General features: G+C 35.8%; 1 protein-coding gene across 29 annotated transcripts in view; it reads left to right on the forward strand.

Annotated features, from left to right (window-relative positions):
* LOC108708946 (target of Nesh-SH3) overlaps positions 1 to 22,810 on the forward strand; it is a 198,040-nt gene that overhangs the window by 105,098 nt on the left and 70,132 nt on the right. For 22 of the 29 annotated variants that reach the window (XM_041584160.1, XM_041584157.1, XM_041584152.1 and 19 more), the window contains 14 exons: positions 4,001 to 4,063; positions 4,472 to 4,552; positions 4,891 to 4,971; positions 10,478 to 10,570; positions 11,420 to 11,503; positions 11,847 to 11,909; positions 13,075 to 13,164; positions 14,414 to 14,506; positions 15,545 to 15,619; positions 16,526 to 16,618; positions 17,075 to 17,152; positions 19,838 to 19,915; positions 20,454 to 20,525; positions 22,006 to 22,071. In XM_041584160.1, coding sequence (XP_041440094.1) covers positions 4,001 to 4,063; positions 4,472 to 4,552; positions 4,891 to 4,971; positions 10,478 to 10,570; positions 11,420 to 11,503; positions 11,847 to 11,909; positions 13,075 to 13,164; positions 14,414 to 14,506; positions 15,545 to 15,619; positions 16,526 to 16,618; positions 17,075 to 17,152; positions 19,838 to 19,915; positions 20,454 to 20,525; positions 22,006 to 22,071 — 1,110 coding nt within the window. The remainder of the gene's footprint in view (positions 1 to 4,000; positions 4,064 to 4,471; positions 4,553 to 4,890; positions 4,972 to 10,477; positions 10,571 to 11,419; positions 11,504 to 11,846; positions 11,910 to 13,074; positions 13,165 to 14,413; positions 14,507 to 15,544; positions 15,620 to 16,525; positions 16,619 to 17,074; positions 17,153 to 19,837; positions 19,916 to 20,453; positions 20,526 to 22,005; positions 22,072 to 22,810) is intronic. The other 7 variants (XM_041584149.1, XM_041584166.1, XM_041584171.1 and 4 more) reach the window with 4 other exon arrangements.

Raw genomic sequence — 22,810 nt, forward strand, 5'->3', positions numbered from 1 at the left:
TTAAACGCAGCATGTTGACTTTTTTTACATCTTGTCACATTGTATCAGACAATAAATAAGATCCCTTAAAGCTGTTGATAACGTGTATGATAGATCTAGACGAATCAAAGATGTAGTATGGGGTGCACCACACTGTTCTTATCCATGCCAAGAAACTGTAAACAAAGGTTTGAGATTCAGTGCAGTGCATGATTCATAAAGCAATGCAAATGCTCTCCATTTACAAAAGCAATACAATTAGAATTCAGAGCATTTCTTAGCATTTGTTTGACAAAAATTAAGCCATTTGGTCTGTGGTCTCTTTCAGATTCTTATGGCATTAGACATGCAAGGATAAATAATTTCTTATAATTCATTAGCGTTGTTACAGCAAAACTTTAACATTAAAGGAGAACTCCACATAAACATAACTTAAGCTTTTTTGAGTAAACATAATTTCAAGCAACTTTACAATATACATCAAAAAATATGCAGACTTTTCATGATTTTTAATGGTTTCTGACAGTTCCCTAAGCTTAGCCCCCTGCTCTCCAGCTGAGCTGGCTGATGACTTTGCTGAGCTATGTACAAAATGGGGGTGTAGAAGCACTCTAAAGGCTAAATAATAGTATATTTAAGTATAATGGAAGTGCTAGTTTTAATGCACATTCCCTAGTCCCCTGTCTTAAAAGTAAGTTTACAAAACAGGGGTTTTTAGTTACAAAGTTATGATCATAAAGTTGAAAAGCCACCAAACCACGTCAAGGTAAACCCCATATGGCGGTCCCAGGGGTGATCGTAGTAATTTTGCTGTCAGAGGTGACCTTCCTTTTGCCGCCCCCACCCCTCCCCACGGCACTCACCTCTTCCGTGCTGGAGGGGGTCGGGGGAAGTCCATGTTGCGCTGGAGGGGTCGGGCGGTCCACGCCACTAGTGCAGAGAGTGCAATTGCGCTCTCTGCACTAGAAGAGCCGAATTTCCGGGTTGAAAAGCAGAAATTCGGCTGTTAGTTACCAGGAGCACCATTTTTGTCGCCCCTGGCAACCAGGTGGGCGCTGCTGCCTGAAGCAAGTGCCTCAACTCGCCTCATTGGTGGAGCGCCCCTGGGCAGTCCCTAGCTTGTTTCCCTTTCAGCCATAGTATAAAAAGTCTTACTTCTCTGCATAGTATCATTATCCGTGAATCAGTGTATGTTGAACCTTGGTTTCAGTGTGAAGGATCTATCCTCCCCCGCCATTGTGGCTTTTAAGGGAGAGTAATTGTCCAAACCAACGCCCATTTTTAAAAGTATAGGGCCCCATTAGTTTAAGGGGGGGTATGGGGTGCTATTAGAAACCACATGAAGCTCAGCCACAGCTTCCAGCAACAATACAATGTACAAAATGGGGGTGTGGAAGCACTCTAAAGGCTAAATAATAGTATATTTAAGTATAATGGAAGTGCTAGTTTTAATGCACATTCCCTAGTCCCCTGTCTCAAAAGTAAGTTTAGAAAACAGGGGTTTTTAGTTACAAAGTTATGTTCATAAAGTTGAAAAGCCACCATACCACGTCAAGGTAAACCCCATACGGCGGTCCCTAACTTGTTTGCCTTTCGGCCATAGTATAAAAAGTCTTTGCTGAGCTAGCTGACTACTGTTACTTTGTATCAACAGCCAGCTGTCCTCAGCCTGCACCCTCTAAATCCCTGCACACAAGATTTCAATAAGGAACAGAACGTCACAGTGCAGTGCATTGTGGGTTATGTAGTTCCTGTATGCTGTCTGTAAGATGTGGAGAGGTTGTTGGACAATCAGTATTTTAGTCCCTCCTTCCCGGCTAGGATTTCAAATGATGCAGAAAGAGAAGAACTGTTAAACAGTTGGATTTCAGCATAGAAAATGGCATTTATTCATACTTTTTGAAGAAACAGGTAACTGTTATATATTAGCGGTTTCTGTGTTATGTGGGTCTCTTTATCAAATTTTGGTTTGGAAGCCGGCGTATTATTTATAGTAATATATTTGTTGAACATTCATTTTTCTAATTTCTTTTTTTCAGTTCATCATTGCAATAGGCCGCCATTTCCATAGTAAATCCAAAAAAATGAAAAACAAAATGAAAAAATAAATATATAATAATATAATATATTTATATATATATTATAATATATAATAATATATATATATATATATATATATATATATATATATATATACAGACACACAAACACATTCATTTTTAATACCAGCTGATTTATTAAGCCAAAATCATTAGGTAACTCCAGCCTTTATCACTGCCTTTATCACTGCCTTTAAGACAGCCTAGTGTTGTATAAACTTGGCATAAAATACACTTGTTTAGGAGAACAGCCCGTTCCTATTTTATCTTGTTAAAATGCCAGCTGGCTTATTATACCTATTGCTATTCTTGGGGGAAAACAGAAACTGGTGCTAGTATCTCTACAGTAGGCTTTCAAATTCCCACCAGTCTACATATTATCTACTATGCATATTATCTATACATGCATTTCCTATATAAATGGTGTTAAATGTACATTGATTCATTCATTGATTCATTTGCAGAACTGCTGGTACTGGTCTCATGTAACACAACCTTTGTGTGAATGAACTATAATTAGAGATAGAAGTGAATATCGTATCACTTATATTTGCATGTTATCATTTTATATTTGAGAGACACAAGTGCTGAGTAATTCAACATAAAATATGCTAAGGCTGTAAAATTAAATATGGTTGCTGAATGATCTCTGGCATTAGCAATTTTTAGTGAAATTACTGAGTAGACCTTTTCTGAGTCAAATTAAAGCCAAACACATTTATTTGTTTGGTAAGGCTTGTTGTGGTCTGTTATATACTGTATTTATGTTCTAATTAGTTTGCTTGATTGCTTATTTATTTTTCAGATATGTATTGCGTTACTAGACTGTTTCAGTCTCCCATCTTTCTGTCTTATAATTTCTGAGATTTAATAAAATTTTAAGCAAATATCAACTTAAAATAGTCGTAAACAAACCAAGATTTTGAATAACCCCACAGAATAAACTGCTTTTTTTCACCAAATTTTTGTCAAAGTAATGCTTGCCAATAGCCTCTTTAGAATGTGTTGTTCCTAAAGTCATATTTCCTACAACAAAAGCAATGATTTAAAGCTTATATCAGCCAAAGTAAAATGTTCTTGTTACATCCTGATAAAGGCGTTACATGTGTTTTTCATTTAATATTTGTATTTTAAAAAAACTGGTAAATGACAGCCTTTGTGCTAAAAGTTCAAATGTGCTCCTTGATATGAAAAGTGCATTAAAGGTCCCCACAATTTCCCTGTCGTTAGTTGCAAGTAAGGCCACTTTAATTAAAGGTACATGCATCAAAATGCGCTCCTTGCACTTTTGGACAGTTGACACCACTCCTTCCTGCCTTCTGTTCTGAATTGGGCACTGCTGCTCCTGTTGACTCAGAGAAACCCTGGAGCTGCTGCCACCTACTGATCAGGTGGTAGCTCCTGGGATCCCTTAGTGACCAGCTATTAGATTAGATTATACAAATGCAGCCACTGAGGCCACAGTGGGCATCTAAGTAAAGCCAATACAGCATCGATAACAAATGGCAAGGACACCGTTTTTTACCCCACCAGTTGTGACAACCACTTAGGAAACACCATGGAAATAGACCCCAGATTTTTTTCAGTTAGGTATTATGGACTGAAAGTACAATTTACTTGATAAAAGCTCTCTTTAATTGTAACTGATATGTCATTGGGCTGTGTTCTGACTTTTTTACTGGGATTAAATTTATATGTATAGTCTTTGCCAATTTGGAGACAGCACAGTTCCCAATGGTATCTTTAAATCAATGTGACAGTTGTTTCTTCTCAGTTCTTTATGAAATGCCTGGTTGTTGTTTTTTGAGTTCATCCTGCCCTAAGGTTTAAAAATATTGTAAAACAAAAAGGATTGAATGTCTTGCATGAAAAGAATAACCATGATTACATTTAAATATTTCAACCTTTTATTTTTTCCGTAGCTACAGAACTTCCCTCAGCACCCAAAACCACAAAAAGACCTGACACAGAAGTCTACAAACCAGGTAATGTGATTTCAGATATTATGACAAAGATTACATTTTATATTTGATATATGATACTGCATTCAATGCATAAATTATACATGTAACTGCAATTTTTTTCCAGGTATTTTCAAATTACAATAAAGCAAATCGGGACTTTTTACAAACTAATTCTTATTGTTTACATATTTTACGGGAAATATATGTATGAATAAATGTATGAATATGTATGAATATATGTATGTTATATTGCTATGATTGCTCAGAGGAAAGAATGCATTTAATGAGCATGGTTGTTATAAATGAGAAAGTTTGTAAAATCAATAAATAATGAGCATATTTTTTTTCAGGAAATTAAAACATCACTTTGAGCAAGTTTCTAATTTTATTATTGCCTACATCTTTGCCATTTTTTGCATTTTTTTGTAGCAGTGACAAGTCAACCAATTGTGGAATATTTAACTACAGATTCGCCGTCTGGTGTTCTAGAATTGGTCAGAGGAACAATGGGTAACATGTCATCCATGCCATTTTTCAAAGCTTTACAAAGTGGTTCATTACATTATGCAGTTTCTCTTTCTAGGAAGTCATCGCTGAACTCTTCCATTACTAGGTTCATGTCTTTACATTCCACAGCAAAACCCTTTCACCATCTTTTATTGTACTTTTTATTCATTGTTCTTTATTCTCCATAGCTAGTGAACTTAGCAGCAATTAGTTCTGTGTGTAGAAACTGCATTGTTCTTTTCTAGCTGTTTCTTATCTCCTGGTGCCAGACCATACACATTCACTTCTGGTTGCTTTGCTACACTGAATAAGTTATTATTAATGTTTTGTCTTTCTTTCAGAATCACTAGACTCTCAGTCTGTTTATCCCTCCTCTAAAATATTTACATATGATAACCAAGGAGAACCTCAGAATAACCCTGGTAAATGATGGTACACTCATCCAGGCTTTAGGCTAAATATATACGTAACATATGCACACTTTATATGTACTATATTTTGTTCAGTTTTAGAAGCTGTATTGTATGTAAAACTATTCATTGTTAGAGATGTCTTGAGGTTTAATCCAACGGAGACATGTGGGAAGCGCATATAAATATTTGTTATACTTTATGAAAACAGAGGTTACTTTGTCTTGGTCTTGCACTTTTTAAAATCACATATTTTTGGTTTAGAAATAGTATTGTTGTTTAGCCCTTCTATGGAGGACGTCTTAATATGTAACAGAATAAGGTCATTTATAAAGCTTTTTAACTTTTTAAGGCTAAAAACAAAATGTAAAGGAAATAATAACCTCTATATGATGTAATAGAAAGTTAGCTTATACAATAAAAACCATTAAAATTCAAGATAGATCATCTAAAACTTTTATTAATTTCAAGGAGACCAATCACACATGCAAAAATGAGAAATAAGGCAGGCAAAATCTCTGAATTATAGGCATTGCTGAAAGTAGCAAACACAAGCATATTTTTCAAGAGGGTTTTTTGAAAATCCTCTATGTGCACATTTACTTGATTATCATATACATTGCCTCTAGTAATCAGAGAAACAGGGTCAGTGCCCAAATCCGCACCCTGCGCATCTTCTTCCTGCAGCGACCTCCCTTCTTCGGCCAGTTGTGGCAAAAACACAGCGCACACTCTTGCACAGCGGGGAGGGCCAGAGGGGGATTCTGAGACAGCAGCCCTGGTGGGCACTGGCCCCCCAGTGCAACCCTGCAGAGAAACATATGTCTGGTGTCTGGTTACCCACATTGAACTCCAAGAGAAAATCAAATCTTAATACCTGTATATAGCCTGTTCTTTCAGCTGAAAGCTATTGAAGAGTGAGACAATTCCTCTGTAAGACAATTTGGTTTTTACATTACAATCCAAATCAAATTCCAGTAAGGTTCAGAACTTGTTCGCTGTATTTTAGTGTTATTGCTCTCATAAATCTAAATCCATTTAATGCTCAGTTCTCTCAGTATATATTTTATAGATTAATTGTAAAATAATAATCATGCTACATCATGCTGGCTATTGGGACTTGATGCTGTGTTAAAGGAAATAGCTAAAGCCAAACTACTGTAGATCTGTTAAGTCAAATAACTGAGCAGTTTTTTGTAATATATACCTTTGTTGGTTATATGGTCTTGGGGATCTCAACATCACTTATTCAAGGAGCGTGATCTCATAAAAATATTGTGCTTATATGGGTAGTTTTTATTAAATGTAGCATTTCAAGTTAACCACAAGGTAATTGATTTGTGTGTATATGTTATAAGGGTTTAAAAATATATTTTGGGGGGGGGGGTTATGGGTCCTCCAAATATCAATTACAGTCAATTGGTTAAGATATGTATTGATGTATATGTTATAGTTAATTTTTGGACTAACAATCTACTATAGGTTTTAAAGCTACTAATACAGACCTGAGGTGGCCCCTGCAATGCCGCCCCCCCTCGTCCTCTCACATTTCCTGAGCGGTGGTCCAGGGGGAGGCCACAACACTGGAGAGTGGAGAGTGCAACTGCAGTCTCTCGCATTAGTAAAGCCAAATTTCAGGTTTAAAAACTGAGATTCGGCTCTTAAAGGTACCAGGAGCAGCTTTTTGCCTCCCCTGGTAACCCATTTGGTGCTGCCGCCTGAGTCGGGTTTTTCAACTCACCTCATTGGCGCAGCGCCCCTGGACACTACACAGCATGATTAAAGTTCGTGGCTTACATTTCAACTAATTCAAAAAAACTCCTGTACTTATCTATGGCAAGGCTGATCTGTATCCCAATGATACAAAGTTGATCCCAATGAATTTGATTTTCTGCAACATGAAAAGGGCAGTTCATAGCCATTTCAATTTTAAGGTCTTTTGCATCAAATGTACAGTATGTGTTTTTACTATCCTTAGGTTAAAAAGAAACTTAGGCAATCTTTATAACATATTCTCACCCTAAAAATGCAAGGCGTGGGTTTTTCCATTTTGTTAAATCTTGTTGAAACTTGGTCATTGTATAAGTGGTTTTAAGGTTATTGGTATATGCATGTTGGTTTGGCAGCTTGAGCCATGATAGATATGTAGTGCATTTTATAGCTATATGTAAGAGGAAGTGTTTAGCCCAGTCAGAATTTGTGGCATTTTTCAGCAAAATGCCTCAGATTTATCATCATTTTGATTTCTGTAATTGCATCAAAACTATTGCATATATTAAGATTTGTGGAAATGTCTTTTTCCCCTAATATAAGTAAGCTACATTAAGGGGCAAATGCATCAAGGGTCGAATATCGAGGGTTAATTTTGCGCAAATAGTTTGATTGAACGATCGAAGGAATAATCGTTCAATTGAACAATTAAATCCTTTGAATCAAACGATTCGAAGGATTTTAATCCAACGATCGAATGATTATCCTTCGACCAAAAAAAATTAGCCAATAGGCTAACATTGGCTTCGGTAGCTTTTAGGTGGCGAACTAGGGGGTCGAAGTTTTTTCTTAAAGAGACAGTACTTCGACTATCGAATGGTCGAATAGTCGAACGATTTTTAGTTTGAATCATTCGAATCGAAGTCGTAGTCGAAGGTCGAAGTAGCCCATTCGATGGTCGAAGTAGCCAAAAAAACACTTCGTAATTCGAAGTTTTTCTTCTTCTATTCCTTCACTCGATCTTAATGAATGGGCCCCATAGTATTAGGACACCCATAAAGAGGCAATAAGGTCTTGCTGAACCAGTGTTCAAAAATGTAAAGACTTAGATCAAAATAAATATGAGAAGAAACTACACATTTGGAATACAAACACAAAAAACAAGTTCATAGTATATATAGTGAATAAAGTACCCCCTTTTGCAAAATATAAGGATATTATAAGTTACCGAGGAGTTTCATGACCATATAAAAACACGAGGCCGAAGGCTGAGTGTTTTTATACAGGTCAGGAAACTCCGAGGTAACTTCTAATATCCTCATATTTTACAACTGGGGGTACTTTATTTATTATAATACACAAGTTTCGGTGAGTCATGTGACAGAAATGACATCAGAACTCACCGTTTATAACTGATGACATCAGAACTCACCGTTTATAAGGATATAATTTACAGGATATTCATGGCTTTTGTGTATTATATACAGATACAAAGTGGTGTAATTATGCAACGGCGGGCCCAGGTAGAGGTTGTGCAGCCCCCGCCACCACTGCTGGTGCACACAGCAAATACAGGTATCTCCCCTTGTCATGCCTCTGGCAGGTCCCAAGGGGTAGTGGTCCTGGGAAGTAGTGGGATAAAGGGAGTTTTTTGTTAACCATATGGACAAGTGGGCACAAGAACTGTCTTCACTTTTTATATTAGGAGCAATAACTTTTTAGTGATTTTAAACCCCAGAAAGTGCAAGAGCACTAAGGACAGGAAAAAGTTCTCCACTCTTGTTAATGATCTTTGGGTTACACTATATTGAAGATTTCCCATTGACTGGGTGTTAGACAATATAGAAGATATCTGAATACTATTGTGGTAGGAATTCATTAAGCAAAATCCCTGACAAATTAGTGGGTTTTATTTATTTTATTAGGTTTATTAGTGGGTCAGCACTGCTGCAAATGTCACTGTGTCTCTGTGCTTCCCTATGCCCAAGTGCTCTGGTCCATCCTCTTCTACGCCCACTCTGCTTGCTCCTGTCTGTCCCATTTTGCGTACACTCTAGCCTACTCTGTCCTCTTCCATGTTTGCTCATTCCTGCTGTTCCACGCGTGGGCTGCTGTGAGCCAGCCCACTCTCTGCTTGCACATACTACTCTGGCTCATCCCTAAGTCTGGTCTGTCCTATTTCACGCTCGGGCCACCCTGACTATGTCCACCTCATTGACCCTCTGGTCCATCATCTACGTGCTGCTGTGGGTAGTTTAGCTCTCTGCCTGCTTATCCTACTCTGGCTCATCCCTTAAAGGGGAAAGAAACCTCGTCGGCGCTAACCGCCCTCCCCCCTCCCGTGTATTGCCCCCCCCTCCTCCCCCCTGGCCTACCCCTCCAGCTGGGCAAATGCCCCTAACTTGTTACTTACCCTTCTGCGCAGGTCCAGTCCAGGGAGTTCACAGGCGACATCTTCTTCCACGCGATCTTCTTCCTCCTTTGACCGGCGTTTTGGCGCATGCGCAGTAGGATCGTTTCGCCGGTACGGATCTACTGCGCATGCGCCAAAAGTCACACGCATGCGCAGTAGATCGTACCGGTGAAACGATCCTACTGCGCTTGCGCCGGTCAAAGGAGGAAGAAGATCGCGTGGAAGAAGATGTCGCCTGTGAACTCCCTGGACTGGACCTGCGCAGAAGGGTAAGTAACAAGTTAGGGGCATTTGCCCAGCGGGAGGGGTAGGCCAGGGGGGAGGAGGGAGGGGGGGCAATACACGGGAGGGGGGGAGGGGGGTTAGCGCCGACGAGGTTTCCTTCCCCTTTAATCTGGTCTCTCCTGTTCCACCCTCGTGCCTCCTCTTCTATATCCACTACATTGCCCTCGGGTTCATCCTCTTCAACTTCTGCTCCATGATGCTGTAGTCTGTCCCACTCATGACCCACTCATCCTACTTTGGCTTATCCTTAGGACTGGTCTGTCCTGTTCCACTCTCGGATCTCCCATTCTGTGTCCACTCCAACACCCGCTAGTCCATTCTCTTTCATGTCTGCTATGTCCTGCTAGGTTAATTAACCCTCGATATTCGACCCTTAGTGAATCGGCCCCTTATTGTCAAAATGAAAACAAAAAATTGTGTACACAGTATGTAATGCAGGGGATGGGGAAGTCTTTGATACAGTTGCTGGGATGAAGAAATTAAAAGAGGACCCAATTAGATTTGGGTCAGTCTCTCTGGGGCTATCTTGGATGACATTTTAAGCTCTGAATAGTAGTAACAATATTACTATGATATTAAATAGCCATTTTGCATTAAGAATTAATATAGTGTAAAAAGTATTTTATTGACCAGAAATTGCAGGTCTGGTTTGAGATTCAAAATAAAGCTCTGGCATTTCAAGTACATAGAGGCCTAAACAGAATTCTAATAGTGTTTGGGTTATGAGCTGCCATTATCTTATCAATTGATATTCTAATTAATTAATTAATTAAAATAATTTAACTTTTGAAATGAAAAAGCTGCAGTCTATCCTTAAAAGCACAAATTATCTTAAATAGGCCCCCAAGTATTGCTTAAGCACTATTTAAGGGCTCTATTTTACACACAGGCAGGATATAGTGTGGGCAAAAATAGTTGTTTATTGCCTTTAACTTTTATAAGGTCTTTTTGCAAACACACATGTTTAATCTAAGTGCAAAGTGTATATATTCTATATATATATATATATATATATATATATATATATATATATATATATATATATATATATATATATATATATATATTCATAAGTTTTTTAGGAAAGTAAATTTCTATCTTCTTATTCAGTGATGGATGTTTCACCAGAGATTTATCCAATATCCACTGATGTTCCAGAAGTGAACTCTAACATACCTCTTGAACACCATGGGACAACAGTGGGTAAAGGCTTTATTTTTATTTGTAAAGGATATTTAGCATTTCATGTCATGTCATGTTTCCAGCTTATACAACACTAGGTTGCAGATTTTAGGGGTTGGGAGTGGAGGTTGTAAGAGCAAAAACAACAAAATGATCTGTTAGTGTTAAAACAAAAATAATCTTTCATGATGGACTTTAATTTTAATTTATATGTATACCAGTCTTGGCATTCCCCAAAACAAAAATATTTAGAGATTCATGGAAAAAATACTAAGGGGCAGAATTATCAAGGGTTGAAGTGAAAATTAAAATTTCAAATTTCGAGGTTATTTTAGTGTACTTCGTTCAGGGAATAGTCCAAATAAATAATTTGATTAGAATTCGATCGAATACGATCTGAGTTCGAATCGAACAATCAAATAAAGCCTATTACCCGAAGTTAAAAAATTAGATTTTTTTAAATTGATTTTGGTTGGTCTTTTTTTATTAGAATTTTCGAGGTGATGGGAGTTTAAAAAACCTCCCATCACCTCGAATTTCGACCCTTGATAAATCTGCCTCTAATTGTTAGTAAATCGGCCCTGTGGTGTTCTGACCACCAACCAACCGCAATTTCTACTTTTAACACTAAATGGTACTTTGCCATGAGAACTGTAAAGCTGGTATTTGTAAGTGTCTTCGTGTATATATGCAGGTCACTGATATCATAATTCAAGAGTCTAGTTGAGAAGGCACATTACTTTTTGGATGAACAGGAACTTTACTGTCAAGATGAAAGTCCATTGGCTAGTAATTGCTGTATTATACATTTTTATTTTTTTAAAGTCATAGCATTCTTTGAATCATTTGAGTAAAATATGCACATTTTAGGTCTGTCTTCGATTCCACCAACATTCTTGCCATCTGCAAGTGTAACTTGGAAGAGTAATGAAGAAGAAACCAGTTCTATACAGGGTAAAACTTTATTTTGAACAGGCTAACTGCTTACACTTATCACACAGCAATAAACTATTTTCATTTCTGTGCACAAATCATGCTAAAATCACTTTAATGTGATTACATAAGTGTTTGTGCTCATTATCACTTCTCTGTTACACTGACTATTCTTATGCCTGTCTTCTATACCTTATTTGTTTTATTCCTACCATCAATATGGTCAATAACAGTCTTACTTTTTTCCGTGCAAGATGTTGAAATATTTAATTAACACTTAATTTCAGTATACCATTTTAATAATAGAGATATTGTTAATGATGCTGATCGGGAGGGATAATGGAAATATTTTTTTTTACTACAGAAAAATATGAACCTTACACTGAAGATGATTTAGACATTACAGAAAACCCAGAAACTGGCAATGGTGATTTTTGCCTTTTTTGATTTTATCTTTAGTTTATAGAAAATAATAATAATAATCAGTGATAACAATTCTTTATAACACTGTAACCTAGCTTCAAAAATGTGATTAATTTCTTAAGGCTAAAGGCCGGAGGCACACTGTATATTTTGTTTACTACCATATTTACAAGAAAATGTGAACGCAATTAGCCTGCCAGTACATTCATGGGCAAAACTGTTGCATTAAATTCACAGCAACACTAAAATCTGTTGGCATGGGTGGTCTTTATGATGATCACGCAGGGAACACTCAGCACAGCAACTTGGGAAAGGATTTACTTGAGAATCACTCAGGGATAATACAGAGCACATTTAACAGTGTGGAAGATCAAGGACAATATGGTGGAGACACAAAAAGGAAACAGAAACAACAGAGTGCAGAAATACAACAGCATAGATCATTGCAATCATGCATTAACAATATTCACAGCGCCACCTTGTGATCATTTTAATACTCCAGTGTTTAAGCATGAATGCTGTTGCATATATTCCAACAAAATCAACTATTGTCTCCTATAGTTGCTTTTTCTGTACAACATTAGTTGTAGTTCTTCATGTAGAAAAATATAAATGTTTTGTAAAAGTATGTATTGATTCATATAAATCATTCCAGTACAGGTTGCTCTATCAACTTGAAATTTTTAGTTTAGGTTTCAAGTGTCAATACTTATTAGGAAACAGAATGACAAAGAAAAAGCAAAGGTTTTTACGGTGGATCAAGACAAATGACACTTCTGATGTAAATGACAAAATAGAAAGTGATCTCCAACAGTTGGTTTTAAATGTATATAAAGTTGTTGTATTAGAGACAGGTCTGTTTGTTCTATTCAAGAATGTCATAAATCCTTTATGGAATGATAGATTACATCTTGAAGGCTGATGTAATCTATCATTTAGGTATAATTTAGGTCAGTTTGTTTGGTCCCTTAAATATTCCGACAATGATTGAAAATCTAAGGATTCCCATTTGATCTTAGATAAATGTGCACTGTCAAATAAACATGGTCTATAGGGGTCAGTAACTGCATTTGATACAATTATAAACTGTATAATAACTGTATAATGCAACTGCAAAAATATTTGCTTGCATTGTGTTCATTTCCTAACTTAGAATATGGTCATTTTAGGTCTTCATTTAGTCCTATCAACCAAAACTTCTGGTCTGGAAATAACAAAGAAAATGCCTGCCCTCATAGAGCTAACAAGTTCCAAACAGGGTAAAGCTTGCGTTTTCTTACTGTAAACATAGAATGCTTATCCCTACCACACTGTTTCCATATTGAATGTTATATCTCAATCAATCAGTGATAATAATTTAAATACATTATTACATGAAATACACTAACCTGTAAGTACTATAACTTTATTTAGAAAAAGAGGTATCTGCTGTATTTCTGTTTTCTACTTTGATTCATAGTTTCACACAAAAAAGCCCATTGACTTCAATGCATTTGGCACAAGAAAAAAAGCCTGTTGGCTCTGCTGCATTTCTTGTAAGAAAAAACATGAAATATGCCTATTGACTCCAATGCATTTGGTGTGGGAAAAATATACAGTGGAAAAAAATGCACACTGATAAAGTGTACTGTACACTGTACAGTTTTGCTTATGAATACTCATGGGGTGCTCTCTTCACTAGTGGATTTCATTGGGCCTTTTTTTGAATAGACAACAATGGCATTTTTCAGTCTGAAAAATTCACATTTATCAAGGGTCAAATTTCAAATTCATTTGAGTTTAAAACTCCCATAAACTCCCATAAATTTGAAATTCAACCAATCGAAATGTATGAATAAAATCTAATTCTCTCAGCTCGGACGAATTGACCCGAAAACTCAAATCGAATATGATTTGAATTAGAAAAACTAGATTGAAATTCGAATGTCACGAAGGCTGCAAACATCACCAAATTGATCCCTGGACCTCTCCCTTTGACTTATACAGCAATTCGGCAGGTGTTAAGGTGGCGAATATTCAAATTTGAGTGCCAGAGTATGCTAAATCTCAAAATTCGAATTGAGTTTGAATAATTCGCAATTCGAATTTTAAAAATCTTTTTGGAAATTCGAATTTTCACTTCAACCCTTAATAAATTTGCCACCTAATGTTTCAATTCATGTGAATTTGAGAAGTTAGTGCAAGATTCTGGTCTTCCTCTGCCAGCTAAATCCACCAGTGGATGAGCAAAACTGCCCCATTTTGTTTTGTTTAAAATTCTGCCATAAATCTTATACTAAGCCGTAGGCAGCTTTATACATTACGGTCATTTCTAGGCCTCTTTCAAGGCCAACAAGAACATACATAGAAATTACAATTTCAAATAAATACCCAAAATAAATAAAGTGTCTGCAGTATAATACAAACTTTAATATAATTTTTAAAATATATTAATAAATGCTGCAATTTTACAATACTATTTACATAAACAATTTGAGTTTTTAAAAAATGAAAATGTGTACATTTTAGGTCCGCCTTTGGTACAATCAACATTTTCTCCTACTGCATATGTAACAAGGAAGACAACACCTGCCCCTGAGGATCCAACCAGTTTAACACAGGGTAACCTTTGGTTTTCTGATCATATAATCCTACACATGTGTGTGTGCGCTTTCACCTTTAGAGATCACCCACCATTTACTTTTATGTGTAAACATAAAAGAGCTTTTTGTCATTCTTTATTTCCATTTAAAGTTCAAAAATTTCACCCTTCAACTTTTTTTCCTATTCCCAGTTTCTACAAGGTGAATATCATATTTACCCCATTTCAAACAATTGGTCTTTAGACGTTTTGAAAACCTGTTCAACCTGTTCAGCCAGTGCTGCAAAGAAGAATGTCAGCGGACATAGCCCTGTCTGATATAGTCTGTTTTATGAGGAAGATCTATGGCAATACTGAAAATTTTCAGTGAAATTATTCCTATGTTTAAATACAAAAGAAAGTTTATAAAATTCTACTTCCTGCAACAACCAGTTGCATTTTTAAAATCCCCCCTTTAATCCTTCAGCTAGAGTACTTTATAATGAAAAATAAAATGCTTCTAAAAAAATACACGGGGGAGCCCCATTTATCAAGATTCTCCTCTTTGTGGTTTTAGAAACCACACATTAACTCATTTTCTCTAAAACCATGAATGGCATCGCTCCATTTGACTTCTATAAGACCTCGGCAGCTTTAACTTGGCACATTTTTGTGGTTTTTATACTTAATAAATCTTGCATTTTTAGAGTTTTAGAAAAATTTTAAAAAACAAATTTTTTGAGATTTGTGAAAATAACCGAAATTCAAATCTTAGTAAATAGGCCCCTTAGTCACCCATTATGGAAACTTATCTGAAAATTGCTCATTGCCTCTGAACGAGTTCACCAAGCAAAGCATGTGCAAATAGCATGAGTTCATGCCTGATACCAGGCTCATATAATCTTCTTAAGCAAATTCAAATGTCATGCCATCCTGTCTGTAATCCATTTAATTTACTTAAGATCAAAGTTGCATTGGCTTCATCATGTATTCAAATAAAGTAAATTGCATACAAAATATTGTATATGTACAGTGTTAGCTTCTAGCATTTACTGATTCAGTGGTGCATTTTTTACCAGGGATTTTCCCAGAATCCCCAGATGATAGACAAGTGAGCCCTTACACACCTTTTGAACAGCTGAGGACTACAATGGGTAAAGACACTTTCTGGAACACCCTCTGTAAATTAGAAAGCTATTTAAAAACAAAATCAGTACTTTAAAACATAAAAAAATTAAACATAGAACATAAACACTGTGTCTGTTACAATTTCATGTATGTTTCTCAGGGAGATTATTCTTCCAGCACAATATATTAATATATGTATTAAAATGCAGGCTATCATTGTTTCCACATTTGCTTTATGGAGGAATGTATTTCTAGCATTGCTATTTAAAATGGAGGGGTCAGCAAGGAAAGTGAGGTCTACAATTATGCAAGTATAATATCCTGGGCCCGTTTTAAGATTTTGACTGTTATAGGACCTAGATGATTTAGCTAGTCATTAGAAACTAACATATGAGAGTACATTTTTTATTGACCTATAATTATTTGCCTCATCAATGTCGAGACTTCACAGTTATTCAGAAGTCTACTAATGTTGATAAAATAATGTATGTAGTGCTATACTGAAAAATAGGCCTGCTAGCCTTCTCTATTCTTTAAATGTACCACAATAGCCAAGAAAGGTTTTTATAGGTTTATAGGAACCAAAGGCAGTTAAGTATGTACTGTATATTATCATTTATAATAATAGTTTGTGTTGTTATTAACAAACGGTTAAAAGGAGAAGCTAGATGTAAAGGCTGTGTTGATCAGTAATTGTTCTTTTTGAAGTTGATTTGGCCATTTTACAAACTGTTTAGCAGAATATAATTCATACTGATTTAAATAGAGTTTATGTTATGCCAAAATGCAACATAGTTTGGTCTGTATTTGGTCTAGAATGCACAGCTTAATGAAACAGAAAATACAATTAAGTTTGCCTGTTAGGAATTCTACAGTATTTTGTTGGAATCCAATTTGTTCATGTTACCTCATTCAGAATATGCTTGTTTTAGGTCTACTTTTAAACCCACCAACATCATCTCCTGCTCTGGACCTAACAATGAAAGTAACATCTGTCCCTGGAGTACAAACAAGTACCAGTCAGGGTAAACCTTAATGCTGATTATTTTGGAGTTTTAGAGTATTTCTGTTCATCACGTTATCATTCGTTGCTTACACTTTTACGTTAAATTGGCAATGGTTGTAGCTAATGGGTATGGTGAAATTGCAGGTTTGAGGACTTATCTCTTCTGTTCTATTTGTGACACTTGTTTTTATGGTTCATTGGCTCACTTCTCTTGTGCTTCTAAACAAAATGTGTCCTTAATTGCTCTACAAACAACATGTGGAAACAGAGTGGCAACTGAAAAATATGACTAAAAATATGACCTATTAACGGTTTTTATACGAAACATTAAGTAGAGTCATCAAAAATAAGCTGGTCACACAGGCTAATTTTCCTTTGGTGTGCCCAGCTAAATATTATGAAAAGATAATCTGTTTTATTTTGTAAATAATATTTGCTTATTTACCACATCTTACTCAGTGATAAATCTTTTCAGCTGAGAATTATCCAGAGTCTGCAGATTTACCACGACAAAGCACTTACATGCCTGTCAAACAGCAGAGTACAACCATGGGTAAAGATGGATTTTCTATTGCTTTGGCTGGCTACTATATTTGTAACTTCTTTGGTATGAAAATGTGCATTTTTCAATGTTTGTCCATTCACTAAATGATTTAGCCATTCACTTAAGATAAGGTGAGGCTGCTCGATTTAGAATATTTCCAAGGCAAAAAGGCTTCTGCTCTATAAAAAAAGAAAAAATCTTCTGCAAATTCCTGATTTAGCACGGATTGATTGATTTCGAATATTTCTCTGCTCTTTAAACATCATCTTCTACTTCAGATATTATTATGAAAAGGGCCTTTGTTTCTTCCATGATGATGTCTTGCTTTCACTTTGTCTATGTGTATGCCTTCTCTGCATTTATGACATGATGAAAGCATCTTATTTAGTATCACAAGTGCACTTAATATACTAGTTTATCTATTTGATAGATATGAGGTGTCAATTGTTTTGCCTAAAGCCAGGGCCGGGCCGACCAGGCTCCCTAGGCAACCCAGTCGGCTAAGCCCACCCCCTAGTGTTCACACATCGGCAAGCACACATGCGCCAAAATAGAGAAGGAGGGCAACGAAGGGGAGGGAGGTAGTGGTGAGTGTCAGAGAGGAGATAGGTAGGAAGGGGAAAGTGACAGAGGAGGGAGGCAAGAGCGAATCCGGACTAAGAGTAGGCAGGAGACCCTTGAACAGGCACCTGTCCAGCGCCCCCACATCATTGCGCCCTAGGCAGGTGCCTCTTCAGCCTACCCCTAGTTCTGGCCTTGCCTAAAGCTGACTGGTTTGTGAGCCAAAAAAGTCATACTTTGTCACTTTGGCAACTTTATCAAACATACTAATGACTGAATTGCATCATACTATCAAGTTAAGGTGTTGCTCCTATCATTTCTGGTTGGGTTGACCTCCAACTTGAAAGCAACAGAAAGACAGATTATTCAATAGGATCTCAAAGTTTGGCAAAAATGCTTGCCAATAAGTACCCAGATGCAAACTGCCCTTTCATTTTTGTATTTTTTTCTGTCTGTGTGCACCAGTATTATCTTCTATATGCACTTTTTAAAACAGTGTGTGCAGAGAAGTGGGTGGGTCTGAATACTATATGTACAAAATGATATATTTTCACTATACAATTTGTTCTGTGTTCTGGACAGAAATATGCATATTGCCACATTGCTCATTGCTTTTCACTGACAGAGGGTAGTTTTCATTTAAATGTAACTTAAGAATGGCAAATCATGGAATAAATTGGGCAAATCGAATATAAAAACCCAGATAGCCAGGACCACTAATCATCTTTGCCCTATTTGTTCTTTGTTCTTGCTTGCAAAATAATGTTTGCTTCTTTCTTAAAGGGGATGTAAAGTCATTTTTAAAAATTCATCCATAGGTTCTAAAATTACACAACTTTGTAATGTATGTTATGCCCGTTTTGAGTTACACTCGATCATTTCTGCAGCTTTCCCTTCTCTGCCTTGATCGTGATGCATTGTGTACGCACCTCTTTCCTGTTTTTTTTACTATGCTATGACCTTAATTTTTATTTCAAGGCATTAATTTTATGTTTATATATTATTATTATAAAAATCAAGTTAAAAATGTTGTGAAAACAATTTTTTGCTTTGAGAAGCAGCACACTGCCCAGGGTAAATTTCTACTTCTAGTATGTTTTGGAAATTATTAACTAACTATTATAAATAATTCTAATAAGTCTTGTATGTCATATCTGTCTCCTTATAGATGGTGCTAGTCATAAGTGGGTTGTGGGTGAACAGCAAGTGTTCTAACTACAGATGCTGTATGGATAATATACTGTATACAGTATGTTTCATGACACACACAGGGACTAATCAATTACTCTCGAGCAACATGCCACACAATGCATTCCTTACTAATCTATGGGGTGACACCACAGAGGTGTGGTAGAGTTGTCCAGTGGATAAAATACCTTACACATCTGAAAAGTCCAGAACCCTTATTTATGGACTCTGGCCAAATTTGCTCCAGGGCAGTAATCTTTGGCAACCAATTAAATGTTTCAACTGTTCTACCTTCAGCTGAAGCGAATCACTAATTGGTTTCAGACTGGTCCACTGTTCATAAATGAGCCTCACTGATCCTTGGAATTGGTGCCTACCATAGGTTGTAGCTCAAGGGACCTGTGCATAATGCACTACTACAGTGATTATGTTACTATTTATTAATTCCTTAAACTGTACATTTATATGTGCTTATTAGCATTCTGTTATTCCAAATAAAACAAATACACAAATAAAAAGAAAAATGAATTTACATTTATACATGCTAAGTATAATAAGTATTAATAGACTAGAAGAATGCGATCCCTGCCCCCGCAGAGCTTACAATCTAAGTTATATGAAGCATTTTATTTTAATATAATTATAAATAGATGAGAGTAAAAAAAAAACATTTTATATCAAATACATTTATAAATTATATGAAACCAGACTGAGCAGATAGAGATTTATTATGTCTTTTTTAAATTTCATGCTTTAGCACATGATCACAATTTTGTTTTTCATTGTTAAAAAATGCTTTACTATTATGCATTTCAATTCCTCTAAGCTTATTAAACATACAAGACAAATGTTGGGTCTGTATACTACAGAAACAAAGATAAGGGAGTGAAGGCAGTTTGATGAATATTAGATTTCCTATTTGACACATTGATGACTTTTTTTTAGCAGAGATTGTTCCAGAATCTACAGATGTTCCACAAGTGAACACTGACAAACTTCACACACATTATAAGACCACAGAGGGTAAATAAAATTCCCCAGTATGCTATACTTTCTTTTCTTCTTGCTATAGCCATCGTCTTTCAGCCTGCCATCCTAAATCAGGAGAATACTTGCCTTTTTATTAAGGCATAACTCAGTTTATTGTAACTTCCTCTTGTGAAACATGATGTATGTATTTACTGGCAGCCAGGATGCTCCAAGAGACATCACTTTGAATGAATATCTTTAGAGACATAATTGTAGTTCCAATGGGGTGCCAGTTCTGGTTCACATGAAAACATATGGATTAGGAAGTATATAGCCTGGCAAAAAAGACCTAAGTTCTGTTGGAAATTTTGAGGTAAACATTTTCAAACGTAAAACATTATTTCTTTAGGCTAAGGAAGGTATTAGTCACCTTCCTCTGCTTGTGTAGTTATGTAGCAGTTTTTTGCTTGGTGCTAATTGCTTATACATCCTACTCTATTTCCTTTATTGATTTAACAGAGCACATTTTAATAAGCATCACTACAGGAATAAAACCACTCATATATCATCTGTTGCCCAAATTTGTCTTTAGCTGCCAGAGAGAAGCAGTCGGTATATATTCCGGCTACAATATCCAGCTGGGAAAAACAACAAACTCCCCATGGTAAATCCCATATTTTGTTTTTTTTTAATTTCTTTATATACAATAATATTGCATTAAAACATATTACATTGGGAATGTATTACACCACACTACTATTTTTAAAACTTTTTTTTTTTACCTTGATTTCATGTATAACCATTAAAGCTATTAGTAAAAGATTCTAAAATGAGGTTGGAGATTAGGAGAGGCATATCTTGCACTTTATATTTCCCATGTAGGTAGCCACAATCTAACTTGCTAGGCAATTTGACAAATAAGCAGAAAAAACATTGGCAATGAAAAATAAGGGACAATGTTACCAAATTTTTTTTTCTGGTGATTTATGTACTAAATTCAGATAAGAATAGCATAATTCATAGTTTTTTTTTAATTTAGCCTTTTTATTTGCCACCATTGGAAACTTATGTTAAAGAAATGCATATACTCATATGCAATGTACAGTATTCTGATGAAAATCTATACAATATGTAAAAAATAAATATTATGTGCATGTCCAAACCCTGTGCACATATTTTCTCTGTATCTTAAATTTACAATGAGACTTGGTTTCGTGATAATGACCATATCATTTTAAACCATTTACATTTCAAGATAACTGAATAACTGGGTCCTAGCCACAAGGCTTGCCCTCTTCCTATATTTGTAATACTACATTACTTGTATGAAATAGACTCCAGTACAGTTAAAAGACTCTAAGAAGAGACATGTTGTATGGGAACACAATCAGAAATAATATTGTAGTAATACTGAACTGACTACAAATAGCAACAGGCAATTATACAAATGTATAAATACAGGTATAAGATCTATTACCTGGGACCTGGGGTTTTTTATGGTAAAGAATATTTCAATAACTTGGATCACCATACATTAAGTCTGCTAAAAATAATTTCATCATTAAAGAACTATTGTTTCTCACTGTAGCATTGTAACCATCAACTACTTGGTACAGGTATGGGACCTGTTATCCGGAATGCTTGGGACCTGGGGTTTTCTGGATAAAGGATCTTTCTGTAATTTGGATCTCCATACTTTAAGTCTACTAGAAAATAATTTAAATGGTAAATAAACCGAATAGGCTGGTTTTGCTTCCAAGAAGGATTTATTATATCTTAGTTAGGAGCAAGTACAATATGCTGTTTTATTATTACAGATAATCATTTTAAAAAATTTGGATTATTTAGATAAAATGGAGTCTATGGGAGACAGCCTTTCCGTATTTCAGAATTTTCTAGATTATGGGTTTCCGGATAACCGATCCATACCTGTACCATTTTATCTTTACAGAGAAAAGGGAAATGGAGATGGCTTTCCCAACTTTCTGGATAACAGGTTTCCGGATATCTGATCTCATACCTGTACTAAACTTTGTACTCCTTTTGGCAATATCACTGGCACAACTTAAATAAGCAATGGATATGCGCATTAGAGTTCTATAGGACGTTACCATTTCAGAATTAATTATTAATTTTTATTTTAGAATCTTCAATTCAACCAGATATTTACAGTAGTCCACTCTTTCAAACCAAATCAAGCCCAACTGTTGGTAATGTTAATTATTTTTTGATGGGAAAACTGCTTTTTTTCCATGTCATTGTGAGAGCATAGCATGACAATTCATCTGCACCATTTTCTTCAGCAACAACTGCTGTATTCTGCTTATACAGTGTTGTTCTTTCTGTATTAAAAATGATTACAAAAAAATCCATTCTTAATCATATATACATTAAATTGCATCATTTTCCTCTTGTTCTTGAAGTTCTTGAATGCACCTTCCCCGACACTTTTTCCCTAAGGAATGAGATTGACCACTTGCTTCAATCCATTGAACAGTTGAAAACATTGGGGGAGGGTTGATTATTCTGCCAGGTTTTAAAGATTCTTGAAAAAGGAATTCTTGAAAAGGTTATCTGAAATGAAATTTAATAAAAATGTAAAATGTATACCCACTGACTGCAATAGAGATGCAATAAAACAAGAGTTGCCACTTTTCTTATGTTTTTATGACCTAAAATACCCCTATATGATATACTGATATTTTGTGGCTATAACCCCCATATGTAATAAAAGGCACTATGTTTGCCAAGGTGGAGTAACCCATAAAAACGAATAAGATGTTTACTTTAAAACAAGTCGCCAGTAAATGCTACCATCTGATTAGGTACTGTGGGACACTGCTCCTGGACAATCTTTGAAGCGGATTTATCGATCTTCACATTTGGGTAAATGATTGCTGAAAAAAAAGCTAGCTCCTGAACGCACTTAATTTTTCTGCAATCACTCGC

This window comes from Xenopus laevis, chromosome 2S (assembly GCF_017654675.1).
Source record: "Xenopus laevis strain J_2021 chromosome 2S, Xenopus_laevis_v10.1, whole genome shotgun sequence".
Lineage (NCBI taxonomy): Eukaryota > Metazoa > Chordata > Amphibia > Anura > Pipidae > Xenopus > Xenopus laevis.